General features: G+C 39.1%; 1 protein-coding gene across 4 annotated transcripts; it reads right to left on the bottom strand.

The window, feature by feature from the left end:
- Positions 1-4,133: 4,133 nt before the first annotated feature.
- On the bottom strand, positions 4,134-21,024 carry E2F6 (E2F transcription factor 6). Of its 4 annotated transcripts, none has more exons than XM_038396830.2 (7): positions 20,665-20,950; positions 19,216-19,270; positions 14,894-15,110; positions 14,315-14,473; positions 13,630-13,744; positions 10,797-10,944; positions 4,134-8,059 (listed from the first exon to the last, which is right to left on the bottom strand). In XM_038396830.2, exons 1-7 carry the CDS (start codon positions 20,719-20,721, stop codon positions 8,055-8,057), a joined length of 756 nt encoding a protein of 251 aa, XP_038252758.1. In that variant the 5' UTR covers positions 20,722-20,950; the 3' UTR covers positions 4,134-8,054. The 4 variants fall into 4 exon arrangements, with proteins under 4 accessions (XP_038252758.1, XP_038252755.1, XP_038252760.1 ...); XM_038396827.2 differs by lacking the exon at positions 4,134-8,059 and adding an exon at positions 8,955-9,799 and having other exon boundaries at positions 20,665-21,024; XM_038396832.2 differs by lacking the exon at positions 4,134-8,059 and adding an exon at positions 8,955-9,799 and having other exon boundaries at positions 20,808-21,021.
- Between the last annotated feature and the right edge of the window lie 2,371 nt (positions 21,025-23,395).

Below are 23,395 nucleotides of genomic sequence, written 5' to 3'. Positions count from 1 at the left end.
TAGTCCGACCTCCTGCACAGCGCAGGCCACAGAATCTCACCCACCCACTCCTATGAAAAACCTCACCCATGTCTGAGCTATTGAAGTCCTTAAATCATGGTTCAAAGACTTCAAGGAGCAGAGAAGCCTCCCTCAAGTCAACCATGCCCCATGCTACAGAGGAAGGCAAAAAACCTCCAGGGCCTCTCCAATCTGCCCTGGAGGAAAATTCCTTCCTGACCCCAAATATGGCAATCAGCTAAACCCTGAGCATATGGGCAAGATTCACCAGCCAGATACCCAGGAAAGAATTTTCTATAGTAACTCAGATCCCATCCATCTAATATCCCATCTCAGGGGATTTGGCCTATTTACCCTGAATATTTAATATTTAATGTTCTGTCCTCTTCAATATTTACAACTTTCCCAGTTTTTGTATCATCTGCAAACTTTATCTTGATGATTAAACTTGATGATTTAATGTTTTCTTCCAGGTCGTTGATATAAATGTTAAATAACATGGCCAAGAACTGATCTTGTGGGATGCTATGGCAACACACCCACTTGATAATGAGTCCTTGTTTACAATTACATTTTGAGGTCTATCTTTAATGTGTGCCTTGTTAACTTTATATTGTTCTATTTTTTTAGACAAAAAGTATTAAGTACCAAGTCAAATGCCTTTCAGAAGTCACATTGTTACCTCTATCAACCAAACTTGCAATCTCATCAAAAAGATATCAAGTTAGTTTGACAGGCTCCATTTTCCATAAACCCATTTGAATACACATTAATTATATTACCCTCCTTTAATTCTTTATTAATTGAGTCCTGTATCAGCTGCTTCATTATCTTGCCCAGGATGGATCTCAGGCTGATGACCTGAGTAATTATAGGTTATCCCATTTACCTTTTATAAAAAAAAAATTGGCATAACACCAGCTTTCTTCCAGTCTTCTAGAACTTCCTTAGTGCTCCAAGACTTATTGGAAATCAACGTTAATGGTCTAGAGAGCTCCTCAGCCAACTCTTTTAAAACTCTTGGATAAAAGTTATCTGGACCTGCTGATTTAAAAATTACTAACTTTAGTAGTTTCTGTTTAACATCCTCCAGAAATATGAATGGAATGGAAAGGGTTATCTTTGCCATGTAGAGACTATATCCTCTTTCCCCTCCTTCCCAAATACAGAACAGAAATATTTATTGAATACTGCTGCCTTTTCTGCTTTACTATTGATAATTCTACGTTTCCATCTAGTAATGAACCATTACCAGGATTCTTTTTGTTCATAATAATATTAATAAAGTAGATCAGAGCTTCAAACTAAATTGTTCTCATTATTATAAAGTTATTATAAACTCTCTAATCTAGTCACAGTAAACAAGTTATTAGGATTGAGCCTGCCATCCTTAGTAAGGCAAACCTCCTATTGACTTTGAGGGGGATTTTCTTCACCTAAGGACTGCTGGACTAGGATCATTTTGGTTTACTTCAGAAGTGCTTGTTGTAACTTCAGCTGTGCTAAGAATGCACATCTTCAGCTCCAGTAACTTCTCACTTTGAGCACGTTATATACTTATTCCTGTAGTGAAGCCACAATCGTTCAATGGTTTGAGACATCAGGCACTTGCCTCAAAAGCCATCTCCCACAGCTGAATAGAGAAACCATGACAGATACACAGTTTCAGTAGAAATACACCATTATTCCTGCGATTCACAGCTCCAAGGTCAAGTCACTCTGTCAGGCTTACAGAATCTTGCTGCAAATAGTTTATTTCTAAGCATGCTTTGTTACCACCATTAATTGCAGGGAATTTAACTTGGCATATAGCAATTGTGGTGACTGGCATCAGTGTAAAACTCTAAAATAGAAAGAAAAAAAACCCAGTCTCTCGGGCTTCAGTTCTATGCACGCTTCTTCAACAAAGTGGATGGAACTACAGCATGGCCGTTGCTATTTTCTTTTGTTACTGCCTGGAGACCCACAAAGAGGAAACTCTGCTATCACTGATGACGACTAATGGAAATGTTGGTTCAAGCCTTAAGAGAGTGAGACCTCACATGGACAGCCAGTTCAATGGTTTGTACAGCGCCTAACATTGAAGACTAGTACTGTCATGGCTTCTGAAAGATCAGGAAAGTTTAGTGGAGCATTTCCTTATTGGGAAGTAAATATAAAGAAAGAAAAAATATCCAATGTCAACTCATTTGCAGTATTTACCTGACACTTTTGAATAGATATTAGAAAACAAAGCTAGAGTACAGCTTACAACTCTCAGAACCAGAATTTCAGAAAATAACTCTGTTTATAGCACGACAGTTCATGTGTCTAACACTAAAACCACTGGTTTTACACCCTCTCTCTTTACATCTCTCTCTTAACCCAACACATTAAATCCTTCATGTCCAGATGCCATTGAAAATCTCTCTCACTTTTCCAGGATTTGCATGCATCTAGTAAGATGGTGTATCTTCCAAGGGCTAGAACAACTCTTTGTATGTGTGTGCTTAGGCTAAAGCTTTCCATATAAGTGAGGAAGGTAGAAGCTAAGGCCCAGATCCTCAAAGATGTTTAGGCTCCTAACTTCAATGGAAGTTAGGAGCCTAAATACCTTTGAGGATCCAGGCCTAAATGCCTACAAAGAAAAGCATTAATACTGTTGCAGATAGCTAACATTTGCCTTTTGCTGGCGCTTTCAGATCCAGGGTTCTTCTGTTCAACTTCGAGTTGCATCTTGGTTGTGCTGGGTCTTAACCAAAATCGCAGATCTTCAGGGAAGTGTATTATGATTATTGCTTTATATAATGTGTACTACATTGAAATTTAATAAAATAAAAAAAACACATTGAGTTTAAGCAATACATTTAAATGCTTCCATATCCCAGTTTTCAGTACCTGTCCCTCACTCGCCAGTATTCAAATGCAACTAAGAGACCCCAGCCACTTAAATATTTAAAAACCCAAATTTCTTCTCATTTACATAAATGGTTCTTTAAAAAAAGTATTGAACTATGCCATTTCAGTTTTAATTTTCAAAAGGATGTAGCTATTTTTCTCCTGTAACTTAAAGTGACAAATATAGTTACCTCACTTCAACGCCTTGCAAGTAAAGGGACCTCCTGGTCCCTATTTTGATAGTATACACAGTTAAAGGGAGGATTTCTCTTAGAAAAGTTTAGAAAAATATGTACACAACATAGAAACTATACAGAAAAGTACAGTATCTATACCAAATTGGGTCATTTAGGCCTCAACATATTTTAAAATATATGTATATTATTGGCAGAGACATCAGATGTGAGAGCAAAAAGAATAGCAGATCATGGCTTAGATAACAGTAAATACCTTTTTAACAGTGTCAGATCTGGGCACCTTCATTTAAGATGTAAACAGTTTAAACCTGATTCAAGCTACTAAGAAACTGAGACCTTGTTCATACTCAGGATTAGCCACAAATCAACATTTGGCAACTGGCACCCAGCATAACTACACCACTGTAAACTGCAAGTGTAGCCTAAGCCATGATTTATACCAGTTGACCTCAACCCTGCTTGTAAGTGGGATAAACTCCTTGCAAACACAGCTTATACAAAATGTAAAGCTTGTATCCTTAAACGGACCTTCCAAAACTGTCTCTTTCCCTAAAAAGTCCTATTGGTTTCAACACTTTTATTCACATTCAAAACTCTGCAGTAGTTATCTTCGCTCTCATTATGCCAAATAAGGTCTGAATTGGCCAGTTATGTGGCTTGCTCTAAATTATGGAGTCAGAAGCAGGGCATTTTATAATAATGCATTCTGGTTATGGCTATCACTGACTAATGCAATTAGAGATGCTCAATCATTCTAATGTGGTAAGAGTAAAAAAAAATTCATACCTGTTCCTAATGTACTGAAAGCAGAATACCTGGAGACAGTTGAGGGAGGAACATTATGCAGGCACGCATGTTGCAAAATGGTTTATTTTTATATAAAAAACAAGTAATTTCAATAACCACTTTACACACAAAAAAATCAAATAGATGCACTGTATTATATATACTCACAGGAGTAAAGTCTTATCTTCTCTATTAAGAGTAGTTTCATATTTACATCTGGCCCCAGGCTTCCCTCACAATTTTGTAATTTTACCCCCCCCTTTTTTTTTTTAAATGTTTAAATGTTTTTCCTCCATCTGTTGCTGTGTGAAAGACCCACACTAAAAGGTGAAAAGAGGATACTATCTACAAAATGCATGACAAAAATACATGACAAAGAAAAAACTTCCTCAACTTCTCTTTAATAGCGATGTCAATATTTTTACTTGTTGCAAATAACATTGACAAGTGTGTTTAAGATGGAGTCCATTTAATATATGCACAGCTCATTATTCCACATTACATGACTTCACAGCTCCAGTTCAAGACCCTATCCTAATGCACAAAATGTAGGTTTCCTCACTCTTGTGCTAATAAAATCTTAAGTGTTTATTTCACAGTAAACAGTCCAAATTGTCCAAACTGTTGAAATGATCCTAGAAAAGGCTAATTAAATGATTACTGCTTATTCCGTCCAAAAGCAAACAACTCTGCCACCTAGAGGGAGATATGTTTTGTCAGACAGACTGAGGTCTTGCAACTCAGACAATTTAATCTAAGGTCTACTGAACAGGTTCTCAAGAAATCATATCTTCCTCCAATGATCTCTCTACTCACAGATGCTTTCTAATTTCTTGCTTGCTCCGGATCCTTTACAAGCTTCATCTCAATCCATATTATAACCAAGCCAGCAAGTGTACCTTCATTTTTTCCTAAACCTTAGATGAATCCTAAGTAATGCTTCTATTGAAGCTCATGGTTCACTGTACTAAAGGAAGCCAAAGTAGGAAAGATAATGAGATTCCAATAATGCTGAAGTCCCATTTGGAATTCACTAAGCCATCTCCCTAGATCTGGAAGTTGTTAGATCACATAGAAAACATCTGAGTGCTGCTTGAAACAAGTATTGGTCTGCTTAATACTTTATCTACTGGGCAAACTATATATAATTGGATTAATTTGGGGTCTTCATTTAGTTGCATTTAAGCTATTTAGAGTCCGCTACCCTCTGCTGTTTGTTAACAAAATAAAAGCGGACTTGTTTTAAACAGCTGTATAAAACATCAATATTTAAAAATTCTGATTAGCTGAAGTCTCCAATTAGCATTGGCTTTAATGGACTTAACTACAGTAAAGTATTTCAGCAGTTAGAACATAGTGGTAGTTCTATTTTTGACCTTCCTGTGAATTGAGAAAGTGATTACACTAAGTCTGTCATAGTTGGAAGTTTAAAATTATGCATGGGCAAATTAAAGAAAAATCTTGATACGCATACAATCTATACTATAGCAAAACAATAGCGAGTCCCACACTTAAGTTGTTATCCCAGATGAACTAACTCATTTGGAAAAATAGTCCCAGAGGGACAGTAGTGTAAAACACTTTATACCTTGTTAAACATTTTAGAAAAAAAGGGAAACTGCAGCTACAGCTGAGAGAACAGTTCCAAATTAGGCACCTTTTTGCATGGTAAAATTATGAAAAAGGCAGCTCTACTATTCTGAAGCACTGCATTACAGTTAAGTTCAAGACATATGCAGCAACTATTAACAACAGATTTACACATCGATCACTGGGTATGTAGCACTGTCAAGATGCCTCAATACTACAATGACATACCATCTAATTATAGAAGTTAGTGAGCCGGTACAATAAAATGTTTCAATTAGGGCTGGCAAGCAATTAAAAAAAATCACACAATTAATTGCACTGTTAAACAATAATAGAATACCATTTAAATATTTTTGGATGTGTTCTACATTTTCAAATTTATTGATTTCAAGTGCACAGTACTCACTTTATAATTTATTTTTGATTACGAAGTATTTGCACTGTAAAAACCAAAAATAGTATTTTTCAATTCACCTAATGCAAGTACTGTAGTGCAATCTCTTTATCATGAAAGTTGAACTTACAAATATAGAATTGTGAAAAGAAAAAAACTGCATTCATAAATAAAACCATGTAAAATTTTGAAGCTTGCAAGTCCACTCAGTCCTACTTCTTGTTCAGCCAATCAAGTTTGTTTACATTTGCAGAAGATAATGCTGCCTACTTCTTGTTTACAATGTCACCTGAAAGTGAAAACAGGTCTTCTCAAGGCACTGTTGTAACCGGTGTTGCAAGATATTTACATGCCATATGCACAAAGATTCATATGTCCCTTCCTGCTTCAACCACCATGCCAGAGGATGCGAGTCCATGCGGATGACAGGTTCTGCTCGATAACAATCCAAAGCACTGAGGACCAACGCATGTTCATTTTCATTATCCGAGTCAGATGCCACCAGCAGAAGGTTGTTGTTCTTTTTTGCTGGTTTGGGTTCTGTAGTTTCCGCATCGGAGTATTGCTCTTTTAAGACTTCTGAAAGCATGCTCCACACCTCGTCCCTTTCAGATTTTGGAAGGCACTTCAGATTCTTAAACCTTGGGTCAAGTACTGTAGCTATCTTTAGAAATCTCACATTGGTACCTTGTGTTTTGTCAAATCTGCAGTGAAAGTGCTGAGCCATCATCCGAGACTGCTATAACATGAAATATATGGCAGAAGTGGGCAAAAAAGAGCAGGGAACATACAATTCTCCCCCAAGGAGTTCAGTCACAAATTTAATTAATGTACTATTTTTTTTAAATGAGCATCAGCATGGAAGCATATCCTCTGGAATGGTGGCCAAAGCATGAAGGGGCATATGAATGTTTAGCATATCTGGCACGTAAAGACTTTGCAATGCTGGCTACAAAAGTGCCATGCGAACACCTGTTCTTACTTTTTGATGACACTGTAAAGAGGACAATATTATCTCTTGTAAATGTAAACAAATTTGTTTGACTTAGCGATTGGCTGAACAAATAGGACCGAGTGGACTTGAAGCATCTAAAGTTTTACATTGTTTTGTTTTTGAGTGCAGTTGTGTACAAAAAAAATAAAAAAATCTACATTTGTAAGTTGCACTTGCACAACAAAAAGATTGCATTACAGTACTTGTATGAGATGAATTGAAAAATAGTATTTCTTTTATCATTTTTACAGTGTAAATATTTGTAATAAAAGTATACTTTGATTTCAATATATATATATATGAAAATGTAGAAAAACATCCAAAATATTTAATAAATTTCAATTGGTATTCTATTGTTTAACAGTGCAATTAAAACTGTGATGAATCGTGATTATATTCACCTAATGACTTTCTACTGTTTAAAGAGAAAGCCAAGATGAAGTTCAACTAAACACCGTTAGACTGACTTTTTATATTTACAGGTTTATTTCAGTTTTTGCTGTACAAAGGCAAAAGTGCAATTCATTTTGTCAATCTACATTAGTGACTATCTAAACATGATACAGATATATATATATATACACACACACACACACACACACAAAAGCCATGCCTTTAACTTCATTGTTAGCACCGTGCAGAGTTAGATGCAAACCACATCCACATAGTGCAAGGCATAGCTTCAATTTTTCATAATGTTTACTTGTCATATTCCTTATGGGTAAGAAAAGTCTTCCAATGCTCCAGTTCTTGATTCTTGCATTATATTTAACAATCCTGTTTAGTGACAGTGCAGCTTCAGAATTAAAAGTGCTTCTTTATTATCTCTATTCTTGCAGGACCATATTTTGGTCCAGATGTGGCTTTAAAGAACCTTCATTTTTTGAAGTAATTTCTTGTCCATATTTATTATCATTCAAATTATTTAATAAAAACGGTAAAAACAAGGCCATTTCCCCCAAACGCTGCAGATTACGCACAAGTGTAGAAACAAAGCTCCTAAAAATGGTTCCTTGAATTGCCTTCTTTTAGGCTGAAGCAATTGAAGATAATTGTGTGAAAGCACTCAACAACTGAATTATTCCCATTTTAAGTTTGAAAAAATATTCATAGTTCCAAGTGACTCAGGGAATTCTGCAGTGCAGATATTCATGATAATCTGCACAGGATTTGGTGTTCTAATGGTTCTTCACCCTTCAAGTTGATTTAGAAGATTTCACTCTAGAAGGGAAGTGAAAAAGATTACCAAAACATTTATTCTCTTTCAGGGAACATTCATATTTATGAAAGCTAAGGTATGGTAGAATTAAAAAAAGTACTGCATCTACATATGATCTTATTGTGCTATACACTGATTTAGAAACTTTACATATATGCCCTTTAAAAATTCAGGTGTAAGAATTACAGGGTAACGAACGACACTATAAAATGGTTCTATCGCCCCTCACCGTTAAGATCACTCCTCTGATACTGAAAAACATAAGGGCGGGGAGGTGCTAGGACAGTAGTACTTAAACCAGTGAAATAAAAAAAAATATGTGGTTGCGTGACATGAAAGGGAGTGTAAATCTTGATAGGCACAAAAACAAGGAAGTGGGGGAAAAACAAACTAGGCAGATACAAGAAGCGTTATTCTTTAAAGCTGATCCTACATTTGAGCAGTTTATAGAGACAAGCAATAGTTACACAAGAAGTGCTAACATGAAGCATGACTGCTTATGCAAGTAAAATGATGAACTAATTCATGCTGTGCTTTATAGCTTAAACTGCTAATAGAGGTTTCCCAAACTTTACTGAGATAAATGCTTGACACAGAAAATTTATTAATATGTCTTATTCAAAGATTTCAAAATATTTAGTCTCATCACACCAGTTATTATACTCATTTTGCAAGACAGATAAATGGAAGTAGAGATTACATGATTTGCCCAACTTCACATTGAATGTGCAGCAGAGGAGGGAATTAAACCCAGAAATCCTTACTGCTAGTCTTTTTGTTCTAATAGGACAAGTTGCTAAGTATTGCCATGGTTGAAAGCAGAAATGTACTTTAGAATCCTGACTATCTCACTTAAAAAAAATAGGAATGGCTGATTATTAATAATTTAAGCTATTTTGTAACAGAAATAATCCCCAATTCCTCTTTTCCTTGGCACTCAAAGAAGAAATCCAAGACTAATTTATGTAGGAAGGTACAAGACATGAGAATTTTGAGGGAAGTTAGTGATTTTATTGAGTATTGCTGTGGCAAGTAAACAGGAACAGGTCATCCACAGTTTTATACCCACACTAATTACAGAAATCCTGGACTCCATTGTTTTAAAAAATATTTCCACTCCCTATGGAAGACGATTAACATTCTATAACTACATGCTGGAAGCTACAAATCTTGGACCTCTTTACACTGACTTTTGCAAAGGGTTAACTTCTCATCCCTCTAGGATTAGTGCCACTAAACACAGGAGATAGTTTATAAGGAAAAACTATTGCGTTAGGATTATGTTAACACAACGACTGTCAGAAACGGACCAATCACATCACCATGTTGCTATTCCACAAGTGGCACAAAAACAAATCTTACCGGGGGAAGGGCAACTACTGCTTTTCAAATAGCATTCTGAAAATAAGTCACCTTAACTACTCCCCACACCGTCCCATCAAAACTATATATCCTGCTTTGTTTGCTTCCAGACAGCAGTAACCTGCATATATGACTGGTTATTTTGCATCTCTATTGATGAAGACAGACATATCCGCTCTCACTTGAAGTGAGCAATTGAGTTAGTTGTCAAGTTTTCCTGTTTTGCAAACTGTAAGATTCTGTAGCAAGGCATTATACATCTAATCACAGAACAGCAGGGCACCAGATTATATTATACAATAGTGTTACACAAATCAAAATATGTATAGGTAACCAGTAGAGCAGAGCAAATAACTGATTTTTTCAGTTCACCCAGAGTTCTGTAAAAAAAAAAAAAAATTAGTTTGAGTCAAAATTAATCTAAAGATCTTAAAATGTTTCAGAGAATCAAGAAGTCCGTTCCTGAATGAACGAAACATGTTTGATCTGAAATGCTTTGTTTCCAGCATTATTAAAGGGCTAGATTCACTAAACACCAAGAAGAGGAGGAGGAGCCTTCCTTATAACTTTTAGCCCAGTAGTTAGTAAACATAGCCTGGTGGTGGTGAGTCCCCTATCACTCTCTCTCTCTGGCTCAAGTACTTTATACAAAGTGGAACAGCTTCAACAGGAGAGAGACTTGCCCCAGAACACCCCATAGCTTGGTGATTAGGGGATGATCCTGTGAGGTAGAAGAACCAATCCAAATCCTTGCCCTGTATAAAGAAATGGAGATAACGGAACCCAGGCCTTCCACATCCCTGGCTCTATGCATTGGGCTAAAAGTTGTAAGGATGAACCCACCGCCAGCTGTTCTCTGAATGGGACCTATGTTCCTTTGCAAATCTAGCCCAAAACTTTTTTTTTGGACTAAACTATTAATGTGTGTCAAATCTGAAAACAGTTTCATGTCAACAAAAACCACATTGTTCAACAAAAACTATTTATCCAAAAGATTTTGCCCAGCTCTAGTAACAAGAGCTAAAGTTGATTCTGAAATATTTTTCATATGCTGAGAATTTAGCCCACTTTTAAAATTACACAAGTTTCAGGTGTACTTGTGGCACCTTGAAGACTAACAAATTTATTTGAGCATAAGCTTTCGTGAGCTGTAGCTCACGAAAGCTTATGCTCAAATAAATTTGTTAGTCTTCAAGGTGCCACAAGTACTTCTTTTCTTTTTGCGAATACAGACTAACATGGCTGCTACTCAAACAAGTTTCAGGGGGATTATAAGTGTTTATCATTCTGACAAACTGAACTAAATACAATACATATTTCACAGTAGTTTGTCTCATGTTGATAAATGCCTTTCTTCCATTTAAATTTCTCACATACCTTCATCAAGAGGTACCGGTGATTTAGTTTCCGACGTCAGAGTATCCATATCTTCAAAAGTTTTGGCACCTGGGTTATCTTGCTCCACTTCACATAAATATACATCAATGGGTCCCTTTGTGCTCTTTATACGTACTTCTATACAATCCTGTAAAACGGATTTTATATACATGGAATCAGAAGAAATTTATAGATTAAGACAAACTAATTTTTACTTCAAGTATTATGCTTCTATTTTAACACAAATTAACATACAAAAACAGGTCTAGATATAGGAGGGACATATTAATTTCAAGAGACTTTACTTAAGCCAATTTAAAGGTTCTTTAGTTCTTGGTAAATTGGTAGGGTTACCTATGAAGCTGCCATATTGAATGACATCTATTAAATAATGTAATTAAGCAACTGAACAATTCTGTGTGCTAGAAGGGTTTTATTTTGACAAGGGTCCATCCAATGTGAAGAACTACTTTTTTTAGTTGGTCATTTTCAACAGGCCATGTTGATAAATGACTGAATTTTATTACACTGTTATAAACAGAGGTAGCAAAAGTGATGAGTTTAGGGTCAATGTGACAATTGAATAGCTCAAAACAATCAATCAGTGTTGGCACAAATTTTACTGCTAACACAATCAGTAAGGCAGGACAAATTTAATAAATTGCTATGTCAACACCCCCAGTAGATATCAGCAATGTAATGGGCTTTCAAGAACCAGAGGCAGAGGACACGAAATCACCCCAAGACATTAATCAAAAAACTGATTTAGGTGTAAACATTATAGGGAAACAAGTTCTAGAACTATTTTTTCCCCAAAGAGACAAGTGCATTATTAAAAAAAAATATGCATGAAAATTTTATAGTATGTTGTACTAGCTTTCAAACAATTACAGTCATGGCTGGTAGCACCTCTTACTAAGATTGCTTGAAACTTTCTATTATAAGCCTCTGTTTTCAGTTGCTTATAAAACTGTGCCTAACCAACCAATTAGGCTGAAAATTTCCATGTTAGGCATCTACCTGAGGAGGAATCATTTCGGAAAATTTCAAAGTCAGGCAGTTTACAGCTGTTTCCAAGAATGAAAGTAGGGAAACCCACTGCCAGAAATTTACACTATAGCCAAAGCAGTATGTAATTTGAGAAGCTGTAGCTCCCTGATGCTAAGCAAGTTAGCGAAACCAAGCTTGTCAGAGATCATCACTAATTGTATGTTTTTCTTTTTTGATTGCCTGACTTAACACCCTGGGATCTGGTTTGCTTAAGTGCTGCACACTCACAGCTGCAACCGAAGTCAACAGGAGCTGTGCTTTGAACATATAAAGATCTATATAGGGTTAAGTACTTTGAAAAGTCAGGTCTAGGAGTCTCAAATTGGGTAGTAGCGTATGCTTGTAAACTAAGCCCTGATCTGTACCCGGGGGGGCGGGGGGGAGAAAGGGGGCATCTAAGTTGCACAGCTTCAGATACATGAATAACGTAGCTGAAGTCGACGTACTTAGACCTACTCACCGTGGTGTCTTCACCACACACATAAGTCGACTGCTGCCACTCCCCCATCGACTCCGCCTCTCGCGGCTGTGGAGTACAGGAGTCGACGGGAGAGTGCTCGGGGATTGATTTATTGCGTCTAGTCTAGATGCGATAAATCGACCCCCGCTGGATCGATCGCTGCCCGTGTAGACATACTCTTAATCTCTGTGCCTCAGTTCTCCATCTTTAAAATGGAGGATGTTAATCAAACCGCCTCATCTCAAGATGTGGTTTTAAATTACATTAATTTGTGAAGCATTCAGGTACTTTAGCAATGAGCACCTTAGAAAAGCCCACAAAAATTAATAATTTGGTTTCCTGAGCAAGGTTTAAGTGAATACCATCTATCCTTTGCACTGACTGAGGTAGATACACTGTGAAGAAAAAATAGTATGTGATCATACAATTAAAGATCATAATGCTTATGCACAATGGGACCAAATTCAGGCTGTACAAGGAACCTTAAAGGTGACATTTCTTAACTTGAGTGCTTGATTTTACAATCTTAATCTTTTTTTTAAACATAGTGTTGTGTGCAAGTTACTCTGCTTCTTTAATTTCCCTTTTTTTTTTTTTTAAAATTGACCCCTTTTCACTTTTAAAAACAGATGCATCTTGCATATAGTCTATTCTATTCAGAACTTGGAATAAAAAAATTTTCAGATGAAATCAGCACGTGTACCTCAGCAAACACACAAATGCCCAAAGCCACAATATTTTTGCAGTTTGTAACAAAAATAAACTAAGGTTTTTTTAGGCCAAAAGGAACCATTATGATCATCTAGTCTGACTTCCTATATAACAGGACAGTAAGCGACCAGAGAGATGTGAGGTACTTTTCACTAGCAATTATAAGCCTCTCCTGACAAAATTCTAGAATGATCTCACTTGCCTAGATTTTACAATCTATTTATACTTTGGAGTTTGTATTAAACCCTGTAAAGTACTGTATAAGCTTCTTTATTCAATTCCCTCTCAAACTCAAATACAGAATGAGGTAGCTTGGGCATCAGTTACAGATGCTCCTTCATCCACAGCAAAAGTGAAGTGGTAATCTATGATACTATTTTTTCCTAGTCTAGGTAATAAGAGTTACCATCTTAAAAGCTAAAACACTGTCCCCACACACTTTTACACCAAACATTATTGCAGGTACCTTTGTTTTATGAAAAGTATCAGATAAGAACACCAATATTCTATCATACCAATATTAATTTCAGTATGTGAAAAATCAATTGCTCTTCTTGCAAACTCAAATTCTAAAAATGCAGTTGACTTAGAGTAATGAAAAGCAATACTTACTTCTTTAGGAGCTGGTATTTCTAGTTTTGTTTCTTCTGGAGCTTTGATTGCCATAACAATCTGTTCTTGAAAGGCCTTAATGCTATGAATATCTTGATATGTCACATAAGCTAGTGTACACACAAGTCAAGGATTCTATAAGGAAATCTGTTAACTGTTTTAAGAAGAAGGGATGGCTGTTACTGTGTGATATAATTACTTTCTGATCTCTTTCAAGGAATGGCCAAGTTTCACTGGTCATTGTCTGAAAATGAATTTATTTAAGTACCAGACTTTTTTCTAGTTAGCCTTCTGCCTAGAGGCAAGCATAGAATGAGGAATCTTAGGTGATATTCCCAATTTTCATGTTTGGTATTTAATTCATCTCAATTACAAAAAGACTTTTCATTTGTCAAAGCTTGCCTATGAGATAGGACTACTAAATGTAAATATTCATAATTACTACAGTGACAGTGTTCCTTTAAGACCACACCTTCAACTTTTACCTTCTGCTGTTTATTCTATATAGACATTACCTGCACATAAAAGTTTATTTGGGACCAGTAATTCCAAGTATTACTTGCCCTGTACTAAATCATGAGGAGGAAGGCAATGAATTCCACGTCTTACTCGCTATATTAAATTTCCACCACTAAATGCTTGGTGCCAGTAGCCAAAGTAACTGATCCAGCAGTTAAAAGGGTATTTTGTGTTTTCTTTATCATCCGTTAATTCAAACAACTGGTGAGCACAGTCCTTAATTAATTCATCCAGAGCTTCTTCCATTGTTGATAAATCAGAAAGTTCATCTCTAAGCTTTTGCTGTTCTGATGCCTTTCCAGCAACCTGATCGAGATCAGATCCTCTAAAAGAATATGAAAGTTATCAAGAATATTATTTAAAGCTTATATTTATAAATAAATTCTGTAGTGCAATACAAAATACTTAAACATTTTTTAACTTTTAAAAAAGCGAACCTAAAATGTTGAAAGCTTTTTGGTCATAAACTATTATTTTTAGTTTCTTGTAGTCAGTTAAAAAAAATCTTCACAATTGCTTCATTTCCTGATACTAGAAAGTTAAAAGCATCCTATAATTACAGACTGTATTAATTATACAGTGTAATTTAAGAGGCTGTACCATCTCATTTATGAAAGTTACTGCAAAACACGAATGAAGCTAAAACACGTGTTCACAATTAAGTCAAAGTTAGGTCAAACTACATTATACAAAATATCTGTATTATTTTTGCAAATGTAAGTTAGAAATTTCAAAGCCAACTCACACCCACTGGATAAGATTCTTAGATCTTTTCTGAATTAGGTGGATTCCATCCAGTACATTGGTGATGTCATATACTCTTCGTTTTCGTACCCCAAGAGTTGTTGCTACTTCATTCAAATCAAGAACACCATCTGGAGCAGTTTTGACAAGATCCATGAATTTTCGGGTCAAGTAAACCAGGGATGCATCAAAACGAGGCTTTGTGACTTTCAGGGTTTCTGTAAAGGTTTGACATTGCATCATTTAGTATTAATCCATGCAGTCCTGTTCAAAACATTGTCATAATTTTCCAATATACAATGCTTATGAAAAGTGTTATTAGGACAGGAGGTTGAAGTTTTGTTCTATATCAGTACAAGTCATAAAGAAAGCTGTCCATCCAATATGCCTTAATTAATTTGCAGAAGTTACATCTAGAAAGCTAAAAGGTATCGCCATGCCTTTTAAATTCTTGACATTAGACTTCCAACAAGGATATCAACTGTGATATGAACATATGTATAAGTAATTTTACAAACTGGTAGGCTACTAAACAGCCATGATGATATCTTGTGTTTAAAATAGTCCTGTTGCCAATTACAAGCCTGAAACCAAGAAGTAAAAGACTGTCTGAATGCAACCTACCTATGCCATCTGGTCCCTCACTTAAACATAACATAAAATTAAAAGTTGCTTATTATGTCTGCACATAACTTATTAAATGACTTCTAACAAAGGAAAAAGTAAACTAGACCACCCAGTTTTCAAACAGCTGTAATTATAAGAGTATCAATTACCACAATTTACTTCCATTAAATTCAATCACTGGCTAATTTGCTCCTCCATTTCATTTAATCAAAACATCAAGAACAAAATCTTTTTTAAGAACTCCAGCTGCCTTTTGATCTTTCAGAAAGAAGAGAATAATTCAGACGTTGACCACAGAAAACTAATCAACAGAAAGTTTTCTTTATTTTTCTCCCTTGCATTACAACTCAGAAAAGGTGCTAATAACTTGTAGGAGGAAGTTACCCCTTTGGGAGAAAGACAGCATAAAAATACCCTCTTCCAGATTTTTTTTTTTTTTTTTAGGGGAAGTGGAATTAATTTGGAAATGTTTAGCTTCTGACTGTGAGAAAGGTTGTCTAAACTAAGGTTATGTCTACACTGCAGATGACTGTCAGTACAGCTATATTGGTCAGAAATCACACTTCTGACTGACATAGCTATGCCAGCAGAAGTCTGTAGTGTAGATGCAGCCATTCCAGCAAAACTGCACTTTACTAATAAGTAGCACAGCTTTGCTTGTTTAGCTGTGTCCACACTAGGAGTGCTTTGCTGGTACAGTATATTAGTACTTCTATACCAGTGAACCACTCCTAGTGTACACCCAGCTTACATAAACTTATTAAGATGATTTCTGATAATTGGATGAAGTTTATGGTTTAAAAAACAATTCAGTTATTAATCACATAAATGTTTCCGAGCAGTACTTTATTTTACCCTTAAAGTTTTGCTTAGACATCAAAGGTGCAGAGCTCAAGGATATTGCACATGCAGCTATCAAAAGTTTTGAAGACTGACACAGAGAAACTGCTTGGTACCCTTACACTTTGGCCATTTTTCTGCCTTTAATTCCTGCAATTTAACCTGGAAATGTTTTATTCGAATGTGAAATATTAGAGTACATATTCAGTTCAAATACTGAATCTTTTGAACCCCAGGATACGCAACACCTTACAAGACAGTGAGAACCACACAACCGAGGAATCCCAGCAGAAAGCTTGCTATGCTCATCAGAACTGTTCTAATAAACTAAATCCCCAATCCTGTAATTGCATCCATGAAGGAAGACTCTCACTGAGCTCAACAAGAGACACTACAGGTCCAAGAGTCATTTGAGAGTATATGGAATCAAGACCTACCTCTGCCTATCTGTAAAACATTGAAGGTGCTCCACAGGCCTAAGAGGCTCTCCTACTGGTTCTCTCTATGGTTCAGAAGTTTCAAATATTGTATCACTATAGGGTGCACTCCAGTCCAGGTTTTACAGCCCAAGAGCACCTGAAATTTGATTTAAAAACACCTATGGGCCAAGTTCTCCACAGCCCACTAACTTCAATTGAGTTGCATGGCATGTAACTCATAGCAGAATTTGTCCCATATATTCCTTAATTTGTGCTATTAAACGACCAATTTCTGTCCCTGATTCTGTTAAGACTATGCCTGCTCCAGGTTTGACTTAATAAATCTTAAGATTTTTTTAATTGAAATTTTCCAGTATTAATGAGACACGTGTCCTTAGTTTGCATGACATCTTCACGGTATGTTAATTTATTTCATTCCTGTAAGGTTGTGTACCTTATATATCAGAACGGCAGAGATCCAATCACCACATCAAATTAAGCTAACAGCAATTTTTTTTTTTTTTTTTAAAAGTACACCAGAAGCAGGAAGCCTGCCACACAATCAGTGGAGCCACTAGATGATCAAGGGGCTCAAGGAGCACTCAAAGAAGATAAGGCCATTGTGGAGAAACTAAATGAATTCTTTGAATCAGTCTTCACTGCAGAGGATGTAAGGGAGATTCCCACACTTTCTTTTTAGGTGACAAATCTGAGGAACTGTCCCAGGCTGATGTGTTAACAGAGGAGGTTCTGGAACAAATTGATAAATTAAATGGTAGTAAGCCACCAGGTCCAGAAGGTATTCACACAAGAGTTTTGAAGGAACTCAAATACGAAACTGCAGAACTACTAACTGCGGTATGTAACCTATCACTTAAATCAGCTTCTGCACATGACTGGAGGATAGCTGATGTGACACCAATTTTTAGAAAAGGCTCCAGAGTCAATCCTTGCAATTATAGGCAACTTCAGTACCAGGCAAATTGGTTGAAACTATAGTAAAGAACAGAATTCTGAGGCACATGGATGAACATGATTTGTTGGGGGAAAAGTCAACATGGCTTTTGTAAAGGGAAATCACACCTCACCAATTATAATTCTTTGAGGGGAGGTCAACAAACATGTGGAAAAGGGTGATCCAGTGGATATAGTGTACTTGGACTTTCACAAAGCCTTTGACAAAGTCCCCCACTAAAGGGTCTTAAGGAAATTAAGCAGTCATGGAATAAGAGGGAAGGTCCTCTCATGGATCAGTAACTGGTTAAAAGATAGGAAACAAAGGGTAGGAATAAATGGTCAGTTTTCACAATGAAGACAGGTAATAGTGTGCACCTGGGATCTGTCTGGGACCAGTCCTGTTCATAATGATCTGGAAAAAGGAGTGGGGTGCCAAATTTGACAGACAAAATTACTTAAGATCGTTAAGTCCAAATCAGACTGCAAAGAGTGACAAAGGAATCTCACAAAACTGGGTGACCGGGCAACAAACTGATAAATGCAAAGTAATGCACATTGGAAAACAATCTCAACAATACATACAAAGTGTCACAAGGTTATTTTGGGTGGAGGGGGGCGTTCACACTATTGCCACCCTCATTTCTGAGCTGGACAACCAGCGAGTAGCAGCCGTTGGCCAGGCACCCAGCTGTGAAAGCAGCGCCCCTCAAGCAGCAGCACAGAAGTAAGGCTGGCAATATCATACCATGCCACCCTTACTTCTGTGCTGCTGCCTTCAGAGCTGGGCGGCCAGAGATTGGCGGCTGCTGACTGAGGGCCCAGCTCTGCAGGCTGCAGCGCAGAGGTAAAGGTGGAAATACCACACCATGCCATGCTTACTTCTGCACTGCTGCTGGTGGCGACTTTGCCTTCAGAGCTGGACTCCCAGCCAGCAGCCACCACTCTCTAGCTACCCAGCTCTGAAGGCAGCACCACCACCAGCAGCAGCACAGAAGTAGTGTTCAGTACTGCTACACCCTCCCACAATAACCTTGTGATCCCACGACAACTCCTTTTTGGGTCAGGGCCCCTACAATTACAACACCATGAAATTTCAGATTTAAATAGCTAAAATCATGAAATTTACGATTTTTAAAATCCTATGATATTGAAATTAACCAAAATGGACCAGGAATTTGCTAGGACCCTACTAATAACCCATCACTATAATGAGATGGAAAGTGAAAAACAAAATGGTCAGTGATGGGCTGATTATTACCGCTTGCTCAACTGCTTGATTTTGCTCTATGCCTTCCTTCCCTCTGTTTTATACAGATTATAAACAAATAAGGAAGCAAGTATGTATACAGTACCTGGCATTCTTTGGGTAAATACAGGAACTAAGTTTGTGAAGAGAGCAGCAGTTTATTCAAACTCCTCCTCTAACCGCATAAACCTTGAGAAAAAGAAACATCTCTAAATTTGAAGTTCAGAAACTTACTTCTCATTGTCACAAACTGGACCTCATCTTCCATATTAAGGTTGATTTTTGGTGGCTAAAAAAACAAAAACAAAAAGGTGAGTTTAGGACATAAATATACATATGGAAAACAGGAAGCTTTCCTGCGTGAAGGTTAGCTTCCTTCCTGTAGGATGGAGGCTTTCGTTAAATAAGTTGTCTTAAAAGTCTTCACACAGCTTCAGTGTTTTTTTTCTACTGTTCATAGCTTTGCGCAAGTGTAACCAAGGGAAAATTTAACCATCTGGTTAGTTTTCACTGCTGGGATTGAAAACTCTGTAGGATGAAACTGAGAACTGAGCTAGTTTTCACTGTGCTCTGGCTCAAACCTTTCCCAACCCAGTAGCAGATACAGGCACTTGAGCCGTGTAGAATTAATATAAAGGCTTGTGGAAGGGGTGAGTAGTGAAGACACCCCCCAAAACTCAACTCCTATCACACCTGCAGAAATCAGGAGTAATAAAGGACCGGGGATCCACCCAGGTGATTGCTATGAGGCTCTCAGGTGGGGGAGAGAATGTTCCTGCTTAGCTGGGCAAGAGGTTCACTCCTCACATAGACATTGCATAGAAAGCATGCCTTGATCATCTCTTCCTCACTTCTTGAAAGCCCATTACATAGATTATACAATTGAGAACACAGGTCGCTATAACTACAATGCAAATAGTTTGACTTCAACTCTTACGCTGGAAGACAATGCTAGTAGCAGAATTTATATTAACCCTGGCTGTTTTCTGAGCAATAGAACTGCAACAACGATCCTAGAAGGCCTCCCTCTTTTTCCTGCTACTTCTTTTGAAGTAATGCCACGGAACAAGATCGTTTATCAAAGTTTCCCCAGTGAAACAGCTAAAAATGTCCAGCTACCAACCACAATTCAGTAAAGAAAGGTACCAAGTCAAAAGTAGCCCAAGTTTTAGGATCGGTAAAAATACGCTTTAAAAAAAAAAAAAAATCCACCGCAGTAGAAACAGATCCGGGAATAAAAAAAAAAACGCGTATGAACAGATTCAGTTTTTCAATCACGCTCCCGGGTAAGCCACTGCATCGTCGGCGCAGCAGAACCCGGCAGCAAAGCCGGGGAGAGAGAAGCGGTTTATCTGCAGCGGCGGCCAAGGCGCCCGGAGAGCCAGCGCCGCGCAGAGCAGTTCGGCGGCGGGCAGCGTGGAGCCGCCGTCACATCATTTAACCGCACACCTAAGAAAAGCCTCCTTTGGGGCAACGCTGATTTTTAACGCCGCCACATCCTCCCTTTGCCAGGGGACCAGCCAGGGGGTGGGCGGGGGTGGATATTGGGTCGCTCACGGCGCGTGGAGCGAGCCCGCCATCGCCCCCAGCTCAGGCGTCCCCCTCGCGCTCTGTGCTGCTCAGGGGGTCGGGGGGAGCGACTCGGCCAGGGCGCCGCGCAGCCGCTTCCCGCCCCTCACTCACCCGCAGCGTGTCCGGGTGCAGCGGCCGCAGGCTCTTCCCCTTGGCGGGAGTGGCCATGTTAGCTCGGCCCCTCTCCTCCCCGCCCAGCGGCCGGCGCCAGGCCTCTCGCGGGCCCGGGACGCTGCTTACAGGCCGCCGCCCACCTGGAGCGGCGAGTCCGTGCCCGGGCGAGCGCCGCCCCCCGTCACACCTCTGGGAGGAGCGGGCAGGGCCCGGCTGCGTCGCGATCCGCTCGCCAGGCCGGCGGCCGCTGGGCGGGAAAAAGCGACTCCCGGCGATGGTGGCGCGAGGCGCGGCCGCCTCCCGCAGCCCCTCCACCGGGCTCCCCGCGGCCAGCCGCCCTTACCCACAAGCCTCCGCGACGTGGGGGGGGGACAGGGGTGACAGGCTGCCCCGCCCCCTGGCTGCACAAACCCCGCCCCTTCCTGGCGCCCTTCGCGGGCGGCGGAGACGCTCTCCTCAGGCCGGGGGAGCTTACCCGTCCGCGGCGCGGGGCTGGGCCGACGCCCTAGCGAAGCTCAGGCTATTTTCTTATCTGAAGGGTGAGAGGAGACGATGGAGGAAAACACCCGTAACCCCAAATCCCTGTCCCGCCCGCGCTAAACCCGGCTGGTTCCAGCCCATGGGGGTGCCCTGCAGCCCGACCCCAGCGGTAGCCATTGAAACCGGAGAGGGGTTCTCAAGGCCCCAGGGGCTGTGCTGTACCCGCCCCCCCCCATCTCACTAAACCTCTGGGCCCCTCCATGGCTCTCGGTCTGGAGAAAGCCCCTTCCCAGGTGCCACCATTGCTCCTCGGTGAGGGAGACCAAATCCAGCCCTTGTTTGTGGGGGCACCATCACCTTCCCCCAGATATTCCCCTCCCCCCCTCATGATTCAGCAGAGAGAGATATGTGAGGGGATAGGTGTTTGCAGCATTGAGGGCTGAGGCCCAGGAGACTTCCTGTCCCTCTCAAAAGAAAAGGAGGACTTGTGGCACCTTAGATGATGTAAAAGTGATGACAAAAGAAAAGGAGGACTTGTGGCACCTTAGATGATGTAAAAGTGATGTAAAACTAAAATGATGTAAAAGTGATGACAAAATGCTAATGAATCAGCTGTTAGTATATTGTGTTGAAGTATATGAGCCTTATGAAATGTTCTCATGGGCTGTTCATGGCTTGCAAGCTGGGCACCCCACTCTAGACCATCCCTGACCGGTATTTGTCTAACCTGTTCTTAAAAACCATAAATGAAGGAGATTCTACAACCTTTCCAGGTAATTTTTTCCAGTGCTTAACTACCTTTACAGTTAGGAAGTTTTTCCTAATGGCTACTGTAAATCTCCCTGCGGTAATTTAAGCCCATTATTTCTTGACCTGTCCTCAGTGGATAAGGAGATCAATTTATCACCCTAGTATTTATGACAACCCTTTATGCACTTGAAGATTATGTCCCTTCCCACAGTCTTCTCTTCCGCAAACTAAACAAACCTATTTTTTTCAATCTTTCCTTTTAGGTCAGGTTTTCTAGAACTTTAATAATTTTTGTTGCTCTCTTCTGGACTTTCTCCAATTGTCTACATTTTTTCTGCAGTGTAGTGTCCTGAACTGAACACAATATTCCAGTTGAGGCTGAGTAGAGTGGAAGAATTACTTATGACTTGCTTACAACATTCACTCTAATACATCCCAGAATGATATTTGCTTTTTTTTGCAACAGCGTTGGCCCATATTTAGTTTGACATCTACTATCCTTTTCTGCAATACTCCCTCCTAGGCAGTCATTTCTCATTTTGTATTTGTGCAATTGAGTATTCCTTCCTAAGTGTAGTACTTTGCATTTGTCATTACTGAAAAGCCTCTCTCTCCCTGTTCCTGAGGTGTGAGTGGGAGGCCCTCCAACAACAGCAGTGTGTGCAGCCTCCCTGAACAAACCCTGTACCTTCCCCACCTGCTACAACAGCTCCTGCCTCTCCTCCTAATCATTTCCCCTCTCTCATAGCTCCTTTCTCCCATCCCGTTCATCTGACTACCACCATGGGCACTAGCCTGGTTGCACATCTCTTTGCTTTAGCAGGGCCCTCAAAAGGAAAGGCTCAGAGTCACTTCCTGCAATCGAAATGTAAAGTCAAAATATGTCTACTACCTTTTAAATGATGTATAGCTAAAATGCTTGTTCATCAGTTAAAATCATCCTGTTCATACTGGCTATTTCTATTGATTGTCCCTGCAAGCTTTAAGAGAAAGCCACTGATAGGTAATTTGTGGTTGGGTTTCTCTGCATAAAGCACCTCTGAAGTTTCTTTCCTGTATTGGGTCCTGTATGCATTGTGGATAAAATTCATGTTTCTTTGTTTGTGCTGGTACTGTACATGAGTCAGTTTCATCCTGTGTTGTGGTTTGTTTTTTGAACTGCAATGGGCTATAACAGAATATAGCATGAAGGATCAAGTCCTGTTGGGCATGAAGGCCATTCCTCATATTTGATATGCCGTGCTATTCAGGTCGAACAACACTGTCAGATTTTATTCATTCTTAGTTGCGTTCCTTATCTCTGTAGGAAAATTAGACGTTCCCTCACAGGAACCTCTGCCACCACTACTTGCTGTACCAGATCTCCTGGTAGATGGTGGTATTTTCTGCCTAAACCTATTGTTTAGTGTTATACTCTTCAGAGTTTAGATGAAGCTGGTGGCCTCTCAAAAGGGTACATGGAATTGAGCTAGGCTGTTTTTATGTCCTAATCAATTTA

This window comes from Dermochelys coriacea, chromosome 3, assembly GCF_009764565.3.
Source record: "Dermochelys coriacea isolate rDerCor1 chromosome 3, rDerCor1.pri.v4, whole genome shotgun sequence".
Classification (NCBI taxonomy): domain Eukaryota; kingdom Metazoa; phylum Chordata; order Testudines; family Dermochelyidae; genus Dermochelys; species Dermochelys coriacea.
The sequence above is the reverse complement of the archived record's forward strand: the minus strand, read 5'-3'. Positions and strand labels throughout refer to the sequence as shown.

Excerpts from the sequence above, each read along its gene's own strand:
- E2F6 (XM_038396827.2), bottom strand. The coding sequence starts at position 20,721 with ATGGCCACTCCCGCCAAGGGGAAGAGCCTGCGGCCGCTGCACCCGGAC. Across the intron at positions 14,474-14,893 it reads AAGAATCTTATCCAGTGGGT|AGGATCTGATCTCGATCAGG; the intron begins GTGAGTTGGCTT and ends ATATTCTTTTAG. Across the intron at positions 10,945-13,629 it reads AAATACCAGCTCCTAAAGAA|GATTGTATAGAAGTACGTAT; the intron begins GTAAGTATTGCT and ends TCCGTTTTACAG.